This window comes from Protopterus annectens, chromosome 1.part0 (genome assembly GCF_019279795.1).
Source record: "Protopterus annectens isolate FY-2018-M chromosome 1.part0, PAN1.0, whole genome shotgun sequence".
NCBI lineage: Eukaryota > Metazoa > Chordata > Ceratodontiformes > Protopteridae > Protopterus > Protopterus annectens.
In genome coordinates, this window is record NC_056725.1 from 690317052 (window position 1) to 690341860 (window position 24809).

Sequence of the window (24809 nt, forward strand, 5' to 3'; positions counted from 1 at the left end):
CACTTGGTCTTAGAATGTCAGTTCCATCCTCTCCTGCTGCACTTACCTTTAAGCCATCACCAAAGAGATTTATCCTGTTCTCTGTTCCCTTAGCTACTGTATGCCTTAGACAAACATACTACAGATTACTAGACATCAGAGCGAACCCAATGGTATTCTACAAGTGAATCTCCCCAAGACTCTGCATTCTACTATGTAGAAACATAGCAATCCAGTTCCTTAGTCTTGGACTTCCATGCAGATATTTTAGTTTTCCTGAGTCAGAAGCTGCAACTACTAATACTTCCATGTCAAAGTCACCTGTAACCCAGTTGTTAAACTACTACACTTCACTGACACTGTCTTATACTCCAGAATTTGTGGTTTTGCTGTCTTGCAGATTGCTGTCCTCTAGGAATGTCAGCAGCCTTCCTCCATTGTTTTCCTTGTCACTGCCACTGTATGAAAAGCCTGTATTTCCCCAAAATTGTCCTTCTTTTTTCCCTCATACAACTGTACCCCTCTTGCTATCCACCAGTCCTCATGTTTTTAATTCTTAACCCAAACGCTGACCCTAGTTTTGCACTGGCTAGTGATCTGTTAAAGAATCAAGGAGACTGCAAGCAGACTAAATGCACTTTTGGGTACCTTATTCTCTCTAATGGTAGGCAGTTTATTCCATACTTCCTCACTCTCTACCCTGGCACATATCTACTGCTTTCCCCACTCTTTTTTTTATCTCCACTCAACTCCTGGATTAGTTTATGAAGACAATAGCAGTATATATCTATATATTCAGCACTTTTCTCAGTCTTCTTTGATATCCCTCACATCTCTGTTTATCCTGGGAATGTCTTTACTTTCTGCTGTTTACCTAAAAAATCCTTTCCCCCCTTGTATATTCTACCAACTTGTTAATTTAGTGCTCTAACCTCCTTTGTGTCACTTTTGTCAGCTTTCTTGTAGTGCGCCTCATCCCTCTCCTTTCCCTCCGTTCCACCTTTTGTAGGCCCGTCTGTTGCCCTATTTGCTATCTTTATATATCCATCTAGCCCCCACTGACCTTTTTCTTTTTTTGCCTTTACTGTTCAACCATCCATTTATACATATACATATATACATTCATTCATTTTCTAAACCACAAGCCTCTGTAAGGTAAGACAACTTAGAAGACTTATATAATGTTATATATGTATGTTTACCCTGGAATGGGAATGAAATAGGCCCAATGGGATCAGTGCTCTACCCAGTTCACAAATTCAAAATAGTAATAAAAAAAATAAATAAATAAGGAAAGCTAAATGTTCATATTTCTAGAAACACATCCTTGCTAATCTTGCAAGATGTCCAGACATTCTCAGGCAAGCTGAGAAATAATCTCTCGAGTCTGTGTTATATCTTGCCTGGGGACCTCCTCACTGTGGGACATATCTGGTCCATCTCTCATGGCAGACACTTAGAGTTTGTACGAGGTTCCCAACTCTACTCACTCTGATCAACACTGCAGCTGTACAACTTCTTTTACAGGATCCTCCAGGTTGCTAAGGTACTCAATCTGTCGTAAAAGATGCACTCAGATTTACAAAGGAAACTTCATTTTCAACATTTGCACCAGTAGTCTCTTATTTTCTGTAATTACCCAAAGCATATGCACCAGTGAGAATGCAGGTTAGGCTGACTGCTTATTTTAGAAATTTAGTCTGACTCAGCACTTGATTCACCATTTAAGTCCTCAGCACTGCATGCAGAACTGTTGTCACCGCAACCATCTTCTCATTAGCCTCCTACATCTCCTGTACCCTCATTTATAAGCACTACTCAGCTCTCAGATACTACATTACAAGGCCTGAGGGAGGTAGCTAGTGAGCCACCTGATTCTCAAGGGAAGGGGGAATCTGTATACTGGGACAAAGGGTTACTGTATATAGAGTGGACCCCTGAGGGAGGGCTAGAGGGTGAGAGAATACAACAGTTGGTAGTGCCCAGAGCCTACTGTCTGACACTTCTAGCCATAGCCCATGATATTTCCTTTGCAGGCCATATTGGCACAAAACATACAAAGAGACGTATTATGCAGAACTTCCATTTGCCTGGGATTTTCAGAGGTGTAACAGGTTACTGGCAGGACCTGTGAAAAGTGCAGAAAGGTAGGCAAGGCAGGAGACAAGGTGAAAGCACCTTTGATGCCTTTGCCTGTGATTGAGGAGCCATTTCAGAGGGTAGCTATGGATACTGTGGGGCCTCTGAGTACCCCAAGTTCCACAGAGAAAAAGTATATCCTAGTTGTAGTAGATTATATTACCAGATAACCTGAAGCAGTGGCCTTGTCCTCCACTGAGGCAGAAAAGGTGGCAAATGCTTTGTTAGAGATTTTCGGAAGTGTAGGTTTCCCAAAAGAAATACTGACTGACAAAGGTGCCAATTTCATGTCAGACCTGCTGGCTTGTCTGCAGAAGTACTGTGGGATGAAACACCTAAAGACCACCCCCTTCCATCCCCAGACTAATGGTCTTGTTGAGAGGTTAAACTCTACACACAAGTCCATGCTACAGGCATTTGCAGACCAATTTAAGAGGGAGTGGGACAACTATTTGCCCCATCTGATCCTTACAGAGAGGTGCCCCAGGAATCCACAGGTTTTTCACCTTTTGAGGTGTTGTATGGGTATACAGTGAGGGGACCGCTATATTTGATTCAAGATGAGTGCAAATCTCACAAGGAGTCTGTTATGGCATATGTCATAAACCTCAGGACAAGGCTCAGGGAACTCATGGGCTTGGCCCAGGAGAACCTGGCAGAAGCCCAACAGTAGAAAAAGGTCTGGTATAACACGAATGCTTGAGCTAGAGAGTATGCTGTAGGGCAACAGGTAATGGTTCTCATTCCTGTCAGACACAACAAGCTGCCCAACAAGGTAGTAAGGAACGTCAGTGATGTTAACTACATGGTAGAACTGTTTGGCAGGAGGCAGGGGCACAAATTGTACCATGTTAACATGATGAAACATTACTATGATAGGTAGGCTCTTGTGCTGATTATCTGCAGTGGATGGAAGGAGGAGTCTAAGGGGGTTGTGGTGACTGATCTCTTCAATGAGGCTCAAACTGACACCTCATGTGGAAGGGGTAGCAATATCCCAGCAGTTATCCCCTACCCAGGTTCTAGAAATCTGAGCAGTGTTACAGGAGTTTGGGGGCATGTTCACTGGGAAACCAGGGAGTACCCACCTGGTGCAGTGCCAGGTGGATACAGGACCCCAAAGGCATATTAAGCAGCCCCCTTATAGGGTGCCTGAGACAATCAAACAGACTCTGAGGGAGCAGATACAGGAAATATTGTAATTAGGGGTAATCCAGGAGTCCAGCAGTCCATGGGCCTACCAAGTGTTGCTGGTACCAAAGAAGAATGGCAGCACCAGGTTCTGTATGGACTACAGGAAATTAAATATTCACTCAGAGTCAGATGCTTACCCCATAACTAGGACAGATGAAGCCCTAGAGCAGCTGGGTGGGGCTAAGTATCTAACCACTATTGATCTTACCAAGGGTTAATGGTAGGTGACCCTGACTCCCAGTGCTAGACAGAGATCAGCCTTTGTGACTCCTTTTGGCTTGTATGTGTTCACAAAAATGCCCTTTGAGATGAAAAATGCCCAAGCAACTTTCCCGAGGCTGGTAGATTGTAACCTAGTAGGAGCAGGAAATTTTGCCCTTTCTTACCTAAATGATATTGCCACCTACAGCCATTCCTGGCAAGAGTACCTTCAACATGTCAAGGAGGTGCTGGGCAGACTACAGAGGACAGGGTTGACCATTAAGCCCAGAAAATGTCAGGTGGGTATGGCAAAGGTTTCCTAGCTGGGACATGGAGTGGTAAGATCAGGCCAGAACCTGCCAAAGTGGAAGCCATTCAGGCATGATTAGCCACTGTTACCAAAGAGCAGGTGAGGGCATTCTTAGGGACAGTAGGGTACAACAGAAAGTTTGTCCTCAATTACAATACCATAGCTGCTCCCCTCACAGACCTGATAAGGAAAAACAGGGCAGGAAGGTGGTGTGGACCCCAGCATGTGAGCAGGCATTCCAGAAGCTTAAAGGAGCTTTGGGAGGACCTCCTATGTTAGCCATTCCAGACTACAACAAATAATTTGTTGTGCAGGTGGATGCTTCAAAGCATGGGGTGGGAATGTACTTAGCCAGGTTTCCTCAAAGGGAAAAGAACACCCAGTGGTATATTTCAGCTGTAGGCTCCAACCCAGGGAGAAATGCTATGTAGCTGTAGAAACGGAATGCCTAGCAATAGTGTGGGCACTGCAGAAACTTTAGCCTTATCTGTATGGAAGGAAATTCACTGTAGTTACAGACCACAATCACTTAACATCGCTACATAGAGCCAGCAAGCAAAATGCCAAGCTACTAAGGTGGAGCCTAGGTTTGGAAGCATATGATATAACAGTGCAGTTAGCAATGCCAATGCAGATTGACTATCAAGACAGGGAATGGGGTAAGGTATTCCCAGATAGACCCAACCCCCTCAAGTAACATTTCTCAAGGGTCACTTGAAAAACTAGTTCAAGTTTTTGGGGGTGAAGAAGTGTGACAAAGGGAAATACTAGCTATCTGGAATTTTGTAAATAAATGTAACCCACAGAATGGCCTATTGGAATAGAACAGGAATGTACCTGCACTACTGTGACTGTTTAGATGTATATGTTTAATGGAAAAGGATGTTAACTACTGCCAGACCAGCTATCTTGAATTTTGTGAATAATTTTATGCCATTTGTGAATATTGATATGATTTATACGAGAGTGTGTGTGTCAGCTACTTAGGCAGGGACACAAAGCACTGGTTGGACAGAGAGTGAGTTGGAGGACTTAGCTTGGAACCCTGGCTGAGGACTCAACTCTATAGCTGTGCCAGTGGGGATTCTTATTGGGGATCTGGAGAAAGAGGGAGAATCTAGCCCCAGAGTGACTGGGATCTTTGTGTGTTCTTAAGGGAAACTGCACTTTAACAATGGAGACCTCCAAAGCTGAAACGCAAGCAACCACCACCCAACACTACCCAAATGACACACAGCCCGCAAAATCATTTTTTTTGTCCATTTTGTTTTTTTGTTTCAAATCCAACAGCAGCTGTTTGTCTCCCTTAGTGTGTAATCACAGACACTTGTCCTTCAACTAAAGAGACTAAATACTACTTATTCCAAACCATCCTTCAGGTCAAGCAGGTCTTTGCCCCTATATCAAGCAGTGGAAATTTCAATTTTTTCTCTTGAGCACTGGGCACCCACAGACACTTGTCCTGCAACTAAAGAGACTAAATACTAATTAATCCAAACCATCCTCCAGGTCAAGCAGGTCTCTGCCCCCCATATCAAGCAGTGGAAATTTCAAAATTTTCTCTTGAGCACTGGGCACCCACAGACACTTGTCCTGCAACTAAAGAGACTAAATACTAATTAATCCAAACCATCCTTCAGGTCAAGCAGGTCTCTGCCCCCCATATCAAGCAGTGGAAATTTTAATTTTTTCTCTTGAGCACTGGGCACCCACAGACACTTGTCCTGCAACTAAAGAGACTAAATACTAATGTAGGTGCTTAACTTCCAAGTGTCTAGATAGCAAAATACCTTACCTGCATTAACTTAAACAAATGTTAGCTAGTGTTTTAGTACATTTCTGCTGCATAGTTCCTTAGTCAAATCTCTGTACTGATGAGTACATCACCAGGAATAAACAGCTGTATATTGCTCTCCAGTTAGCGCCCCCCCAAACCAAAGTCAATTTTCTTTTGAGAATTATTCAAATTTATAAAATAGCATTTAATTTCCTCTCCTGTTTCATCTGTAACTAACCCCAGCTTTAATTCTATAGCCTTTTAAGAATGTCAGAAAATTATACTCTGTGCCCATAAAATAGTCTATAACTTAGTGCAAACATACAGTTTAAATTACAGTTAAAATTTCAGCTTAACATATAACAATTTAAGCTAACGCTACATACTTACCAAAGCCTAAAGAAACACTTGGAGTCAGTGTTAGCTCGCTTTGCTCGCCCTCGCTGCACTCGGGCTTGATCAGCTCCCCTCCCTGCCCCCTATTCCCACCCACCCCCACTACTTCTACTTTTATTCTAACCCCTAATCACCTGACCAGTAGTCCAACCCCTAATTCCCTAACAACTAGCCCAACCCACTCATCCTACCTCCCCCCACCCCCAATCCAATTACATCCCACACTGATCCCACTCCCAACAACACATTCCCAGACAACGCAACTCTACTCTCACACACAACCAACCAGGAATCCTAGTTGTACTTCTCACTGAAAGTAGTATCATGTTACCCACACTCACATCCCTATCACTAGCTCTACTATCGCTAACCTTCCTAACTTCCTTACAAACAGACCTACCGCTGCACAACTACTACTATCACACTACCCACATTAGCCCACCCTCTCAAACCCACTCAGACTTCTACATCTGCCCTACAATCATAAATCTTACAACTACATATTACTCACTAACAAAAATTACACCATCTCACCACACTAAGAAAAACTCTCATAGACCAAGCTCACAAACAATTAATATTAAAAAAACACATACTGACACTCCTACAAACTCTGCTAACCTCTGGTGACATTCACCCAAATCCAGGTCTCCTCTCAGCTAGACAAACATCTGACCTGCTAATCCTAAATCTTAACATAAGAAGTATTACCAACAAGCTAACAGACCTACACGCATTCATAGCCCACTATAACCCTGATATACTCGCCATTACAGAAATCTGGCTTAAACCCAGTATCCAAGATGAAGACTTTCTTCCCCCAAGGTATAATACACTTAGATCTGATATAACAAACAGGAAAGGAGGAGGAGTAGCCATTATCTTTAAAAACACCCTTAACCTCCAGCTCCTGCACACCACACCACCCACTTTTCAAAATGCTGAAGTCCTATTTTCTGTCCTATCCATAAGAAACACCAAAAAGATCAATATAATATGCTGCTACATACCCCCAGGCAACAACTCGCTCATAATAGAAGACATCCTACACTGGACAAAGGACATCTACCTCAGGAAACAATCCTACTAGGAGACCTTAACACTGACTGGGCAGCCTGTAACTCCAGCAGCCCCTCTACTCATATCAATCTATATGGGTTCTCTCAACTAATTAATGAACCAACTAGAATACATGAGAAAACAAGGAGAGAATCCATACTGGACTGGACACTAACCAACTATCCCAAACAAAACTATACAGTAGGCTGTCTCCCAGATGACTTAAGTGATCATCTCCCCACCTTCCTACTCCAGAAACACTCCAATCACCCCAAACCAGTAGTCTACAAATTTGTTCGAGATGACCGTAACCTTACCCCATGATACCTAAATGCTGACCTAAGCCACTGCAACTGGGAACCACTACGGACTCTCAGGTTAGACCTGGCAGTAGACTACTTCAATACTACATTCTCTAACATCCTTAACAGTCTAGCTCCCAGCAGAAAGATCAGAGTTAAAGCCAACTACGCACCCTGACTAAATAGGGACACCATAGCCTTACTAAAAGCTAGAGATAAAGCCTGGAAAATCTGGAAAACTGACAAAACCCCTAGCTCCAGACAATACTATCAACAGCTTAGAAACAAGGCCGAGGCTGATTCCAAAATAAACAACATAACTATTTTCTTAGCGCCCAAAGAAAATATTCAAATAGTCCACAAAAATTCTGGCATGCCATTAACTCCCTACTAAAGCCAGGGAAAACCCCAACCCCAGCACCCATCTCTACTAACAATACCCTAGACATAGCTTCTCAATTTAATAACCATTTTACTAAATCCATCTTAGCCCTGTCCAGTCAAATAACCAAAAGCAGCTTACCTCAGTCACAACCTAACCTATCCCACACCACCCCCTCTTTCAGCCTATCACCAGTGCCCACCTCAACTATCAAAAAACTCCTCCTAAAACTAAAGCCAACCACACTAGCAGCTGATAACATACCTGCTGCATACCTAAAAATGGCTAGTGACTCCATATCATATCCTGTCTCCATCCTTATCAACCGCTCCATACTAGTATCTTACATAACCAAACTCTGGAAAGTATCTCACATCAGTCCTCTCCATAAAGGAGGTAACTCCTGCGAATTCTCCAAATACTGACCTATTGCCATCCTTTGCCCCTTATCCAAAATTCTTGAGAAATGCATCCACTTGCAAGTGATGACATTTCTTAACACACACAATCTACTATCTACCACATAACATGGTTTCCGTCCATATCACAGCACTACCACAGCCCTTTTGTCCTTCACTAAGTATATAAACCTTCACAGGAATGATAACACATATGTATCAGCCATTTTCCTAGACCTCTCAAAAGCATTTGATATGGTCTCCCACTCCATTGTACTAGACTCGCTAACATCATTATCCTTCACCTCCTCTACTATAGCCTGGTTCAGAAGCTACTTGTCTGACAGGCAACAATCAGTTCAGTGGAAAGGAACTCTGTCTACACAACTTCCAACCACCATAGGAGTCCCACAGGGCTCTATACTGGCCCCCTATTGTTCTCTATTTTCACAAATAACCTCAAATGCTCTACACAACATGCCACACTCATACAATATGTGGATGATTCAACCCTGATCTGCTCCGTCTCATCTCTCACCACCCTACACACGCTCACTCAAGGTACCTTTATCTCAGTAGAAAAATGGATATCGAGTATCCAACTAATTCTAAATCCCAGAAAGACAAAACTGCTACTATTTACCCCTAATAGATCAAAAAAAAAAAAAAAAAACTCTCCTTTACCATAACATCTAAGGACGGCACCACCATCTCCCCTTCTAACCACACCAAACTTCTGGGCATTGAAATAAACAATAATCTCCACTATCTCACATACCATAAAACTTGTACACAAAAAACTAGGCTCCCTATACAGGCATAAGTCCTTTCTCTCACAAAAAGCAAGAGTCACTCTTGCACAAAGCCACCTCCTCTCAACTCTATTATACGCAGCACCAATCTTTACCCAAATCAGACAATGTGACCTAGACAAACTAGAATCATGCTACAATAAAATAGCCAAGTTTGCTACTAACTCAACCTATAGAACCCATCACTGTGCTGCACTACAAGAACTAAAATGGCTTGAGCTACCACAGCTACGTAACTATCACCAGCTGGGCACAGCCTACAATATTTCTCAAATATCCTGAAAAAAAACCCTCGTTATCCAACCTACTTACTATCTATGCGGCAAACCGGTACCTAAGATCCAGTGAAAAATCTCTCCTCTCCTTCACCAAGGCTAACAATAATGCAGGGAATGCACTCTACTCCCACACCATTGCCAGAAATTGGAACTCTCTTCACCTATCAGTGTCCACTCCCCCCTCCACATCCATATTTAAAAACTCCCTCAAATCACACCTTCCTAGTACCTGGTTATGCCCTTGTATCACATAACACTACCCATACTACTATTAACTCCCCAAATTCCTCTCTGATCACATGCTGGAGCTCTGATCCCCTGTAGGCTTGGTCATCTGAAAGGGTACTTTTAACTGTAGAATCTTACTTGACATATTTTCTTCTCTTACCAATGTATAACTGACATTGTCTTTTTACCCATGTTCTATATCTTCTTTTACCTGGAGTGTTTTTTTAATTTCTTGTTATATTACAATGCTCAGCATACATGATATAACCTGTTTTGTGTATTATGCTGAATGTACTGTATTTGTATAACTTGATGTTGCAGCTTTTCTCCCCGGGCCTCCGCTGAAAATGGACCTGGTCCAGTCGGAATTTCCCGGTTAACAAATGTAAAATAAATAAATAAATAAAATCAGTGTGCCACTCAACCTCAGCCCATAAGGCAAAACAACATACCCAACACACTAGTCATAGGTGACTCTATAGTCAGGCACACTGATGTCCCACTCACCAGGCTAAACAAGGAGAATGTTACTGTCAGCTGCCTGTCTGGTGCCAGGATCCGCACATAATGCAAGCACTCAGGTCACTCAACAACAACTACAAATATGACTCTGTCATTATCCATGTTGGTGTGAATGACCCGAGACATACCTCCCTGGACTACATGAAAAGAGACATAGAGGAGCTCTCAGATCATGTAGCCCAGACAGTTATGACCCTAGCCCTGAGTAGCATCCTGCCATTGCCCAGAATGATATCATGATACAAGGACAAAATGATTGACTTCAACAATAAGCTTTTGGTGTCATTCTAAGGGGATCCAGTGTCTGTCTGCCTGGGATGACATGATTGACAGACCACGATGCTTTGCCAGAGATGGCCTACACCTGTCGCCCCTAGGGTTCTAGATACTGGCTAAGGCTCTTACCACCCCTATAGTGCCTTTTTTTAGGCAAGGTTCAAATGACAAACTCACCACCAGCAGGTATAAGCAAGCAAAATCTGAGGGTAATGCTACTCAATGCTCGAAGTCTAAATCTCAAAATGCACTCACTCGAGGCACTCCTTAAAATGGAGAACATCAACATCTATGACAGAGATCTGGTTCAAGGTTCCAAATAGCACCCCTGAGTTACCAGGATATAACTCATACCACACCTTTCAGCCACCTAACCTGGACCAAAACACTAAAGGAGGAGGCATGTCCATATTCATTAAGGATATCCACACCTCCAGGCTAGTTGCTCAACATAATGCATCCGAAATTATCCAAGTGCAACTGACAGTGGGCAAGACTGTAATCCAGGTTGTAGCTTGTAACAGATCCCCCCATGCCCCAGGATGCCCACTCAATGTTTCTTGATATATTGAATAATATTAAAGTACAGCCCAATACCCTAATAATGTATGATTTCAACTACTCCACCATCAGCTGGGAAAACTACTCCTGTACTAACTCATTTGCGCAACGCTTTCTGGAATTCATAAATTCCAATGCCCTGGATCAGCTTGCTATACCCCCATCAGGGGCGGCAATATCCTGGACCTGATCACTGCCAATATGGGCAACCAAAGTTCCATGCCAGTGGTCAACTCCTCGTTGGTCAGATCCGACCACAAGCTAATCACCCTAGACATCAATATCCCACCCCACCCCCATTAAGGAAACCACCATAAAAAATCTTCTCCAAAGCCAACTTCATGCTTCTCAAGACAGAAGTGGCAAGCATCATGATACCCATAAAGAAGGAAAACAGAGGTACGACTGCTGAATCCTATATAGATCCACTGTATAAGCACATACACAAATGCATGGATTGTGCCATCCCTAACAGAACCAAGAAACTACCCTCCAAAAAAAGAAGCCAATTTGGTGTCCTCTGTCATAAACTCTACAACAGAAGGAAGAAGTTGTTGCAAAAAAGAGTAAAATCTCTTGATTGCTGGATCTCCCTGGTCAGCCTCAGTAAGAAGCTGAAATCCCTCATAAAATCCTCCAAAGCTAGTTATGAAAATAAAATCACCACTGATTCTAAAGACAACCACAAAGCATTCTACAGCTACGTCACGAATCTCAATGGCGACACTCAGATCTGCTCTGAGCTGCAGCACAATGGCGCTAGATATACAGAACCAAGTGATATTGCCAACATCCTGGCAGATAGTTTCAGTGCAAACTTCACCCCCCAAAGGGCCCAGCACTATACCAGAAGAATGCAAAGCCCCTGTAATCATGGCTGCACAAGTAAAGACCGCAATCTCCAAAGCCAAGAACACACCATCCATGGGAACTTCTCAATATCCCAGGCAGTTTTCTGCATGAACTACAAAATGAACTGGCACCCCACTAAGTACCATGTTCAGACATAGCCTCAGCTCAGGCTTTGTGCCTACTGAATGGCACACAGCGACGGTTATCCCACTCCATAAAGGGGGCACCACCATGGACCCTGGGAACTACTGCCCCATTAGCCTAACGAGCCTGGTCTGCAAGGCCATGGAATGCATCATCTTGGAGCTTATACACAAGGACATAGGTAACCTCCAAACTCTGGACCCCACTCAGTTTGGGTTTGTAAAACATAGGTCATGTCTCCTAAACCTGAATGACTTCTTTGAAGCAGTCACCAGAGCCGTGGACAAGGGTAATGTGGTGCACACAGCCTATCTTGATCTCGCCAAGGCTTTCAACACCATTCTCCCACTTTGGAATTATAGATAAACTCACTAGACTGAGCATAAATCCCTATGTCACAAGATGGGTGGCCATCTGACTCACTGACAGAACCCACACAGTGAAAGTAGCTGACTCCAAATCCAACCTCAGACCAGTGACAAGTGGAGTACCACAGGGCTCAGTCCTGAGTCCTCTCCTGTTTGGCATCTAGTTCTCAGAGGTACAGGCTAATACAGCAGGTCTTTGGCTAATGAAGTTCGCAGACGACTGCAAACTAGGTGCCATAATAGAATTGCCTAATGATGTGGGCATTCTACAAAGGAGCCTCACTGAGACTGATGCTTGGTGTCAAAGTCATGGCCTCAAGCTCAATGCCAAGAAGTGCATTGTCATCCCCATTGGGGAAAAAAACTGTACCCATGAACTACCACATAGGCGGTAGCCTACTAAACACCGAAAGTGTGATAAGAGGCCTTGGAACACGGGTGGACAGTAGTCTCTCCTTTGATAATCACATCGCCAAAGTGGTCAGGAAATCCTTCTATGTGGTACACCTAATCACAAAGGGGTTCACCTCCAGAAAAAAAAGAGGTCATTGTTCCTCTCTACTCATCCCTCATCAGACCCATTATAGAGTACAACTCCCCGTTTGGCATGCAGCTTGCAAGACATGTACAACTAGAAAGGCCACAGAAACACCTCACTAAGAGGATTATTGACCTCAAACAGATGCCATACGCAGACCGTCTCAAAAAACTCCAGCTCTACTCCGCTTATTGCCTACTCAGAGGCGAACTCTGCCTACCATGCAATGCCATGTCTGTTGGATATGCTACACTTAAAGAAACCCCAATCCCTCTGAGCCACACACTCCAGGGACCTAAAACTTGCCACCACAATAAACAGAACAAATTGGAGGGGTAGATTCCTGTCCCGTCCCAGAGTTTTCCCATGCTCTGGAACAGACTACCCATTCATATCAAGCTCATTAGTCCTCTTTAAGAAAAATCATGACAACTGGATGGGAAATAGGAAATTCACCCTGGGGATTGCTTCTGTGGCTCTGCTAGACTTGGGCACAGGAAAATAACTTTCTAAGGTGGTGAAAGCCAGGGAACCTTTTTGGCTAGGCTTATATAGGCCCCAGGGCCAATAGCCTAGTACCTACCTATGAACCTACTGTGTGTGTACTTATCCTCCCAGTGTGTACGTTCCCCACTGTTGCCAGTGGTGAAGATTGAGGATCTTTGATTATTGGGCTAGTGCTGGGGTGTAGCACCTTGAATTTAATATACGAATAAAAATAATCAATACTCTAACTCCAAGTTTAACAGGCTCATACATTTAACCAAACCCTAAATAAAGAGGCCCTGGAATTGCTAAAATATTAAATCACGCTTTTTGTACCTTATATCTGTGTGTGTGTGTGTGTGTGTGTGTGTGTGTGTGTGTGTGTACATATTATAATCAATGCATTGCTGTTAATTTGTATTTTCATTTTTGGACAACACCATCAGATCTGAATTGTGTATCCTTTCATGGATAGGAATGTGGTAGTTAGAGGAACTTTGTTACCAGTTTTGAATTCATCCAATCAAGATAATGCAGTCATTGACCTGAGCATGTAGCAGTAATTTCTCACCTCATTTTGAAGACATTCTTCTTCTTCTTGTAATCCTTTGCGATTTCACATGAAGTATTGTGCAGGTTAAGCAGGGGCTCTCCATTGTGTGTACTTCCAGCACTCTTATTCTTGGCGTCCTTGTAAAAGCCCATCTCCCCTTTACTCAGTGTGCAATAGATATTCACCCAGGACCTGTAGAAGGAACCAAGTGATCAGACATTTTCCTGAAGAGGTGGAGTATGATAATAAGGTACAGTTTTCTGGCATTTTTAGGATACAAATGAAGAAAAAAGTAATATATATTACACAATAGGTTAATAAAAATAATACTGAAAAAATAGGATAAAATGGGATAAATGCTGAATGTATACCCTGAAATAAGTATGGCACATTTTCTTTCCCTAGTTTCAAAGTTATGGTGTTACACTATAAAGGACCATGATTCTACAACTTAGTCAAAACAGTATACCTGTAGCATTCTCACAGTACCATCTTAAAGTAACATGCTGTTCTTCAGCTTTGCAAAACTGCATACTGCATGCTGCTGTACCTTTGTCATTTGTACACTTTTCTTATTTCAGTTTTCTAGAGCCTGTCCGTGCCAACCTTTGAGCAGTTGCTGTTGCTACTGCCTATTAGATCACATCATCTTAAAGGTGAAAGCAATGCATGGCGTGGCCATCACACAGGCATCCATAAGGAATATTTTTTGCTTTAAGGTCATAATCCTTTCCTTTGGTTGGGGGACATGGGACCCATGTCAGGGGGGGGGGTGGTACTGTACTACTCTCCTTCTTGCTGATATGCATACTGTGCAAATATTGTTGAAGGCTATGATATTCACAACTTTGGTGATCATAATGCAAACCCCAGGATAGCCCCCAAATGTTGTCACCCATTCTCTGAGAGGAAGCAGAACATAAAGGCCCAGTAACACCTTTTCTACCTTCGCACTGTAGCTGTAATATGTGCATCTGTTAACTAAACATGGATCATCTGGTCGCAGTCAGGAATTTTTTCTCTCTAAACCAATTGAGCTGGTTGATTTACACTCGACTACAGTTCCATATACTATCTGACAAATACCTGGAAGTACTTCTGTACTTATGTCATACTTGTATAATGTTGGTGTGCATATTTTCTCTGCTTCCTCAAGGGGATTGGGAGTCCTCACAAAGGAGACAGGGAAGACCAGATAACAGTGAAACTGGGCTTGTGGTTTATACTTAGTAATGCATTTAAGGTGGTGACCCATGTTGTTATCAAAGGAAAGGGGTGAACATATTTTGGTGCATGTAGGTTTGAATCACCTTTCAGAGAAGACAACTTTGGTGATATAAAACTTGGTCAATGAGTTGGCAGACAAATTCTATAGCAAGGACGGGGGGATCATTTTTAGAACTGCCACCTGTTCTGGCACCTAGTAGAGTAAGGATTAGGCACTTAACATGTGAGGGGGACTTGGCAGTTTCCAAACAACAGAGGGCAATGTTGGAGAGAGAGACCAAGTCTCAGCCCAATCTCTATGACTACATCTATTAAAATAGGAGGGAAGGGGTTATCACAGATGTGGAATAGGGGGTAGGTACTGAAACAGTAGGACAGAACAGGCACACAACAGCAACCAAGGGTGACTTTGAGAATTGGCAGGTATATTAATATAAGTCAGGAGGACCAGAGAACTGCAAGAAGTAATGCAAGAAATGTGTTTGGACATTTCTGGCATTACAGAAATAAGGACCGATCAAAATAAGTGTACTGAACATGAAGGTACCAACTTTAGGTTGTCTAATAATATATTCATGTATTTATTTACATTTAACAGGGGATATCTACTTGGGGGGGGGGGGGGTAGAGAGAAGAAAATACCCAGGTTGTAAAACAAATAGTGAATAAGAGTATATACAAAAAAGTCAGACAAGTCATATTGCAATTCAGGGAAGAACACTATCGCAGTAATAGTAATAATAATAAACACATATACGCTGTAATGTAATTATGCAACAGACAAAAATCATGCATCATGTAAGAATTTTGTAGTATAAATTAAATGGAGCCCCCCCAAATGACAAAAATGTCAAAGGGGACAGTTATGTCACATGGAAATAGCCTGGAATATATTATGTATGCTAGTGTGTACACTTTTAAATATAATTTGAACACTTGTCATTAAAACATTGTTTAGTGACACCACAGAACAAACCTAACCACTGCCCGGCAAGATAATGGGGGAAGAAGAGCTGATGTTCAATAAACAGACTGCCTTACTTGTATGTGGGTAGTCTAGCACAGTTCAAAGCTCTGCCCCCTGCCTGTCTGTGGGTGTGCAGGACCAATCAACTGAGATCACAGGGGCTGCTTTTCAGGCCCACAGACAGGGCCCTTTGAGTTTTCTAGTGCCGCATTAAAAGAAGGATGTCTGAGAAGAGTGCTACTTACTCTGCATTTTTCAGCTGCTGAGTGAGGATGAGGCCCCCAGATGTGACGACCTTCCCTCAATTAATCCCAGCATTGGAGGATGTTTTATAAAAGCTTGCAGTTCTCAACTATTGAAAGCACCTTTGCCTAAACAAGTGTTTAAAAAAATTCAGGGTGTGCTCAGCCATGCCTGGTCTCAAAGCCTTCTTGTCTGCAGATCTGGCAAGTATCCCCAACAACATCCTTCAACAAGACTTAGACAAACTGAGCAGAGATGGGAGAAAGACCACAGAAAACTGGAAATAAGCAAAGGTACTGAATGAATACTCCATTTCAGTCTTTAAAAAAAGGAAAGGAATAGGAATCTGATCTTCAGAAGATGGAGTAGGGGGGCAGTGGCTAGATACATGGACAGAATGGGAGGAAGTTGTGAAGGAACTGGCTGCTTTTAGGGAAGGTAAGTCACATGGACGAGATAGCCTGCATCCTTTCATATTCACGGAGTTGTCCAGTTTGCAGGTGGTCATCTGACCGAGATGATCTAGTTGTCACTGACTAGTGCACAATAGTCAAGGGCTGGAAGATGGCAGAATCACAGTGACAACAAGAAAAGTCATGAAGAGAATCCAGAGGGAAAGAAAGGTTGCATGCCTACATGATAACACTCTCCAGGACACCCAGAAGTGGCCATGACTATAAACAGCTGTGAGCTGTGCCTGAAAGAGTTTTATTACTGAGCTATACATGAACTTAGAAAGGGAGAACAAGCAGATGTTGGCTACCTGTATTTCACCAAGACCTCTGACTGTCACACACAGTTGGCTGCTACAAAAACTACACATGTTGGGGATAGTGTGCAGACACAGGTATTGACAAAAAAACTACAGGTGTTGGGGATAGTGTGCAGACACAGGTATTAAACTGCTGCATGGCTGAATGGTAGGACAAAAAGTTCTGCAGGCAGAGGGACTGGGAAACAGGAAACAAAGGAACAATACTAGGCAAGTCAACACTGGGGACCATATGATGCCTATCTATTCAAACTTTTAAGCAGACAAAAAAAAGAAGTTATGCACTCACCATAACGTTCCATGTTTGTTGTCCTTGATCTCGCCTTCCTTCTTGCTGTTTGGGTTTAGAGACAATCCTCGGCTCTAACTCAGCCATGTACTATAGCTCAAGAGCTTATACTGGCTCGAGGCTAGCCCCTATCCGGACATGCCTAGCAGTAGTTACCCAGATCTCATTTGTGATAACCCAACACTAGACCATATAAATAGACAAGAGATATAGTCTATTTTACATATCCGATTACACCTACATATAAAGGTGTGACCCCCTCCACAACAGTAATAGTAGTAGACTGAGACTAACCATAAGGTATGCTATAAAGAAAACCCAGCCAGTATAACAAATAGAACAAGGGATTCGTCTCAATCCTCCAGGAAGTGGGAAGGAGGGTGGGTCGCAAGAAGGAAGGCGAGATTAAGGACAACAAACATGGAACATTATGGTGAGTACATAACTTCTTAATGTTATGTTGTCCACATCTCCCCTTCATTCTTGCTGTTTGGGACAGTGTCCCTAGCACCTTATTCTTGGGTGGCTCACTGGAAAAAACGCATCAGGACAGTGGAACCAAAGGATGTCCTGCTCTGGGAGGCCACATCTGCTTTGTAATGAGAGATAAAGGTAGAAGGATTAGCCCATGTAGCTGCTGTACAGATCGAATCCAAAGGCAATCTGGCTTGAAAGGCAATAGAGGTAGACAAGGCCCTTGTTGAATGCCCTTTAATGTTCCCTGGAAGTTTTTGTTTACGCAACTCGTAGACATGTTTTTTAGTGTCTGAATGCCACTCTGATAAAGTCACCTTTGAAACCGCACAACCTCTTTTATTGTCTGCAAATGATATAAACAATTGGTCATATTTTCTAAAGTTCTTGGTCCTGTGTAAATAGAAATGTAACTGTCTATGAACAACCAACTGATGATGCTTATACTCTGCCTTGGTGCCATGATTAGGGAAGAATACAGGTAGCTCTATGGATTGAGTCAATTTGTAGTGAGAACATACCTTGGGTAAGAAAAAGGGGTTAGTTCTGAGAGAAACCAAATCTTTATGGAAAATCAAGTATGGGGGACGAATAGATAAGGCCTGTAATTCTGATACCCTTATAGCTGAGGTAATTGCAACCAAGAAAAGGATCTTCCAAGTCAGAAATTTGAGCGAACAAGAAGCAGATGGTTCGAAGGGAGGAAGAATAAGAGCATCCAAGACTAAATTTAAATTCCAGGGGTGAATAGGTCTTAACAGAATAGTACCTCTTAGGAATGCCTTGCATAACCTATGGGACATGATATTGGAACCCATTTCTCACATATGGAAATTGGAAATGGCAACTAACTGAACTCTGATAATAGCTGCAGCTGCTCCTTGGTCAAAGGTTTCAGCAAGAAATTCAAGAATCTTTGAAATGCAAGCAGTAAAGGGATCAACCTGATTTTTGCCTGCCCAGCAAGAGAATCTCTTCCATTTACTAGCATAAAGTTTCCTAGTAGTTGGCTTATGGGAGGAAATTAAAATGTGTCTAACTGATGGAGAAACATTGGGAAGCCTGGCTAAGACCGGAGGTGGAGAAAACAAGCTGTGAGCTTGAGAGTTTGAATGAAAGGATGGAGAGCCTCCGACTGATGCCTCAAAAGATCTGGCACTGGGCCCAGGATCCAAGGCTCCCCTCTCATGTGAGGCCAAAGGAATGGAAACCATATCTGACGAGGCCAGTAAGGAGCAATGGGGATTAACTTGCAACCCAACAACTGTGCTTTCTGAAGAACCTTGTAGATCAGGGGAAAAGGTGGAAAGGTGGAAAGCAGTCCCGGGTGCCAATCGTGAACAAGTGGATCCCTGGGTGACTGTCCCAGTGGTGGGACTAGGGCAAAGTAGCTGCTGCATTTGTTGTTGAGGGGGGTGGCAAACAGATCGTAGCATGGCTGACCCCATTTGCAAAAAATAAAGTCTGCAACTTCCTGCTTCAGGGACCATCAGCATAGCCTGGCTGAGCTCGTCTGTTATCACAGTGGATTTCCCTGGTATGTGCGCTGCAACCAGAAAGCATTGGGAAGACATCGGCCATTGCCAAACTTGTAGAGCCTCTTGACACAAGGGGTAAGACCCGGTTCCACCCCATTACCGCTTGTTGATGTACCATACTACTAACATATTGTCAGTTTGAATTCCTATAGTCCCTGTAGGTAGAGAGTCCTGAAGTGCTTGCAACGCTAGAAGCATCATTCTCATCGCCTGGATATTGATGTGCAAGTGGTACTCGTGTTCCTGCCAAGTCCCTTGAACAGTCTGTCCCTAATAATGCCCCCCTCCCCCATCTGGGAAGTGTCTGTGATTACTGTGGCTACAGGTTGGGGGGGGTAGAAACGGCCTGCCTATTGTCACCATAGGGGTGTGAAGCCACCACTTCAGATCTCTTTTGCAGGATTCCATGATCAGAACCTTATGTGACATGAGTAAATCCTGGAATGACCATTATGCAAAAAGAAGCCACTGTAGAATTCTCATGTTGAAGCGAGCCATATTGACCAGAGTGATTGCCGCTGCCATAGAACCCAGGACCTTGAGGACCAATCTTGCTTGAATCCTCTGTTGTGTGAACAGCATGACAACTTGGCGATGGATCATTAATACTCTTTCTTGAGGCAGCTGTGCTATCAAGGCCCTTGTGTCTAAATCTGCCCCTATAAAGGTAATATATTGACAAGGCAACAAGGCAGATTTTTCATAGTTTATGGTGATCCCAAGTTGAGAACAAGGGTGGATTATGTATTCCCTCGCCATGATTAGTTGATGCTCAGTGGTGGCAGTAAGGAGCCAGCCATCTAGATATGGAAACACTCGGAATCCTTGACACCTCAGGTGAGACACAACTACTGCCATGCATTTGGTGAACACCCTGGGGGCTGTGGTAAGACCAAAGTGCAGAGCTCTGAACTGATGGTGACTGGCTCCCAGCTGGAAGCGCAGATATCTCCTTGACCGTCTGTTCATTTATGTGGTAGTATGCATCCTGGAGACTGATACAGCACATCTAATTGTCCTTTCCCAGAAAGGGAAGAATGGACTGCAGTGTTACCATCCAGAACTTTGTTTTCTTGACTGACTTGTTCAGCCTGCTGAGATCCAAAATGGGTCTCCATTCCCCTGTTTTCTTTGGAACTAAAAAGAATCTTGAGTAAGTTTCAGATCCAATTTGGTCTAAAGGGACTTGCTGGATGACTCTTTTTCTTAGCAACCTTTGAACCTCTAGGTTTGCTTGATCCCAATGACTGGGTAGAACATCTGGGATAGAGTATTGTCTTTTTGACAGGTGAAGTATGGAGAATGGGATATTGTGTAACCTCCAGATATTATAGGTAGTACCCGTGTATTTTCTGTGATTGTCTGCCAGGCTTTTGGGTACAAGGATAATCTCCTCCCAACTCTATCCAGCATCAGACAGTCAGGCCTCCCTGCAGGAGTGCTGGAAGGGCCTACCAGAGAAGGTATCTCTGTTGCCCTGATTCTGTGGACCACCCTCTGCCGCAAGGTCGGTGTCTTCGATTGTTATTTCTCCCTCTGCCCCTGGGGAAAATTCTCCACGTGTGTCAGGTGAAGCTCCCTGGGATTTCTGGAACCAGATTTTCCCACTCTTCTGGCCCTTAGGTTATGGCTTAGATGAAGCAGAAAAATGTACTCCCATGGCAGAGAGTTTTTCCATCCTGTTCACACCTAGTAAGAGTCTCTTTTACCTGAGGCCCGAAACAAGGACAAGCCATCAATGGGGGAATTGGTAAAGGAAGACTTGAAGGGCTCCACAAAATGACAAAGGAGCATCCAGGAGTGTCTGCGTAAGGCTACCCCTGTGCCTGCCACCCTGCTCACCCCATCGGCTGCATAAGAAATGAGCACGCATGGAGAAGTTAACCACTGAAGTCAAGGTTGCAAGCTGAAAAGCCGCCTTGTCCGAGGCTCCCGCAGCTGTAGGATCCTGTAAGGTACTCCTTAAGGAGATCCCTTTGAAGCCTTGTAAAGTGGGACAAATAGTTCAGCAACCAGAGTGTAAAGGTTACTGAAGAAAACATACTCTTCTCGTATCTGTCCATCACACAAGACTCTTTATTCAGTGGATGGACAGATGAAGAAGTTTCTGCTAATTCCTTCTTGGTGGCTGCTGCTGCCACCACCACAGCATCAACAGGAACACCTTTAGATAAGAAGAGCCTGTCTTCAGGGGCTGTAATGAATTTATTGGGCCTCCACAGAACTGGTTCCATGGTGTCTGTAGAGCTCCATGCCTTCCGACTCACTATGTGCAATAGTGGAGGGTTGGGAACTGAATGCATCCAGGTGCACTGACTCATCTTCAGAAGGGGCAAGGTACTTCGAGTTACCCCTCTTTCTAAGGATTTCTAAGATGTTTGAAAAACCATCATTTTCAGAGGGGGACCGTGGGGACCCTTCTGAGTCATCCAAGTCTGTGTCTGATGTCAAGGACTCAGGAGAGTCCACATGCTTCCTCTTGCAAATCCAATTCCAAAGGACCTCTGAGGGATGCTCAGGGGAGGTTTCAGATGAGGTAGGATCACCCAATGGGGCGTGCTGGAGCATGGGATCCCTACACTTGGGGTGGAGGGGAGGTTTGAGGCGGACACCGGCACCGAAGGCAAAGGAGCTAATGGAGCCGAGGGTGGAGCTGTCTCAGCCGACAACATGCACCTCATCACCTCGAAGGCATCATGGTACCGACCCAAAAGAATCTCTGGCTCCAAAAAAGCAGGAGACTTCCTCCGAACCAAGGGCGACTGCTCTGAGGCTGATGTAGGAGCCAAGCTGACCTGCGCCAAAGCTCTGAGAGGGAGAGTAGGATCAGACAAGGGTCTGATGCCACTTCCCCCCTCAGAGTCAACTTGGGAGAGTCAGCTCCCAGATCCCTCGACAGGGGGAATCGAGGAGGTCCGAGCAGTAGTTGGAACCGAAAGACCAGAGGAAGTTACTGGAACAGGCAGTTCCACCACTACAACTTCCATACACTCCGGCTCCGAACTCAGAGGAGTCAGAGGAGGAATTGAGACAGGTGTTGTTTGAGCTGTCGGCACCATTTCCATCTGGGATGGGCCTGAAAGCAATTTGGCTAATGCTGGTATCCTAAGAAGCCTCTTTACCACCCACTCCTCATCATCATCCGAGAGGCTCCTGGATGACCGAGAGGAATGGGTTGATGACCGGTGACTGCCCGCCACAGATTGTAATAATGGAGACTTTGGAGCAGATCACGCTGGTTCCAAGGCAGGAGACCTGGAATGCTTATGGGACCTTACTGGCTCTGAAAACACAGATGGAGCCATAGGTGAAGATATCTTGTCAGAACCGAAAGTCAGGTCCGACTTAGCTTGTGGTTTGCCCTTGCCCTTAGATGGGGTCAAACTCGGAGCCAAAGAGGACAAAGGTTTGACTTTGTCCGATTTTATTAGCTGGCTGAGTCCCCTCCAAGGCAGCATCAAAGGGGCTCTTCAGTAAACCTCTCAAGATTAACTTCTTTCTTCTCTCCTGCAGAACTTGTGAACTAAAGGCATGGCAGATAGAGCAAGAGTCCTGCAAGTGAACAGGTCCTAAACAATATACGTAACTCGTGTACCCATCCGTAAGTGACATCTTTTGACAGCACAAGTTGCACTTCTTGAAACCCGAAGGTCTCAAATCCTTGGCAGTATCTTTGGACATGCACTATGTCTAAGGCTATAGACTACTAATAAGAAAACTATACAATTAACACTATTAATAGCACTATGTAAGCTAGACAAAGAGAAACAATTAGGCAATAACAGACAATAATATCTTTTTTTTTAAACAGACAGGGAAATAACAGCGAAGGGGGGACAGTCTCTAAGTTAAATGGTGAACTCCCCACCTAAGGAGATCCTCTAACTTAAACGGCAACTCCTTAAAGTTAAAGGAAAGGCAAGAAAGGGAAGAGGAACCCTCTAATTTAAACAGGTTTGGAAGAGGGGAAAGGCCGGAGAGAAAAAACGGTTAAACTACACAAAAGCAAGTTACTCAGATGGACATAGGGATAGATAGAAATATGAAGGACAACTGTTGCTAACAAAATAGATAGGCTAAACTAGAATTTTGATCAAAAATATAAGAAGAGAAAAAAAAACACTTAGCCTGAGCCAGTATCTGCAATTTTGACACTGCAAGTGGCAAACATGTTATGGGTAACTACCGCTAGGCATGCTGGGATAGGGGCTAACCTCGAGCCAGTAAAAGCTCTCAAGCTATACTATACGGCCAACTCAGAGCCGAGGATCGGCTCCAAACCTAAACGGCAAGAATGAAGGCGAGATATAAACAAAATATTCTGCAATTCTTTTCACCTTTTTCAAGTATGTAATAGTGTTCATCTCTCAAGTTTGTAAAGCCCATATATGATAAACATAGTGCACCTGATCCTGGTCAGCCTAATCATCAAGACTAGCCTTAAAGATAGTGAAAGTAGTATTTTGTTTGACCTGTAGTGGTAATGTGTTCCAACAGGTTACACATTTAATTTAGCCAGATACCCCTCCAGTAAGTCTTGCTTATTTGTTGATGTAGATTTAGGACCCTAATTGTAGACCTACTTATGGTGTTTAAATAGGCCTCAAAAGTTAGAGACGGGTAACTTCAGAAAAGCCAGCAGGCTGTTGAGAATGAGTCCCCTCTATCTCAGTTTCTTCTTCTGATTTCCCCCATTTGCCACCATTACAACTGTCTTATCAGTATTCAGTTTCATACCATGTGCCTTCAGTTTTGCATTCTATTCCCCTATAATTTCCTGAAATTCTTACTCAGAGTATGTCTGTAATGGCAGATCATTTGCATACAGTAACTTTGTTGATCTATCCCCTCCGACTTGTTAGCTAATGCAATCCATCACCAGAATAAACAGCAGTGAGCTCACAGCTGAACCATGATACATACCCATTCTCACAAGGAACCCATCTGGGAGTATGATCACTGTTCATATTTAAGTCATTGGGTCCTTGTACATAGCCTGCATTAATTCTATCAGTGTTTCTGGGACTTCAAACCACTACAGGACTGTGCAAATCGACTTTCTTTTAGGCCCTTGTCATATGCTTTCTCCAAGTCTTGGAATACTTACTTAAAAGCTTTCTTCGTCTCTAGTTTCTTCTCAACAATCTGTCTCACTGCAAACATTGATTAAGTTGTGCTGCATCCTGATTTGAATCCAAACTGTCTCTTATCTTACTTGCTACTATGCTGCATATTTTTCTACTACTCTGTATATTCATTTATCAATCACCCTCTCCAAAACTTTCATCAAATGTGACAGGAGTTTGATACCTCTGTATTGCCCACAGTTGTGAATGTCCCTTTTGCTCTTGTACACTGGCACTAGTATGTTTATTCTCCAATCATCTGTGATACATTTTCTCTCCATACTGCTATGAGTACCCTCAAGATCTACTTCTCCTCTCTCTCACCCAACATCTTGCTCATATCTGCCATGACCTCATCTAAGCCTGCTGCTTTCCCTGGCTTCATTTTTTTAGTGCTGTTTGTGATATAGGGAAATAT

At 43.5% G+C, this 24809-nt stretch overlaps 1 protein-coding gene across 1 annotated transcript in view; it reads right to left on the reverse strand.

Annotated features, from left to right (window-relative positions):
* LOC122794071 (spectrin beta chain, non-erythrocytic 4-like) overlaps positions 1-24809 on the reverse strand; it is a 1992331-nt gene that overhangs the window by 172725 nt on the left and 1794797 nt on the right. Inside the window, exon 16 of the mRNA XM_044062212.1 lies at positions 13774-13947. Coding sequence (XP_043918147.1) covers positions 13774-13947 — 174 coding nt within the window. The remainder of the gene's footprint in view (positions 1-13773; positions 13948-24809) is intronic.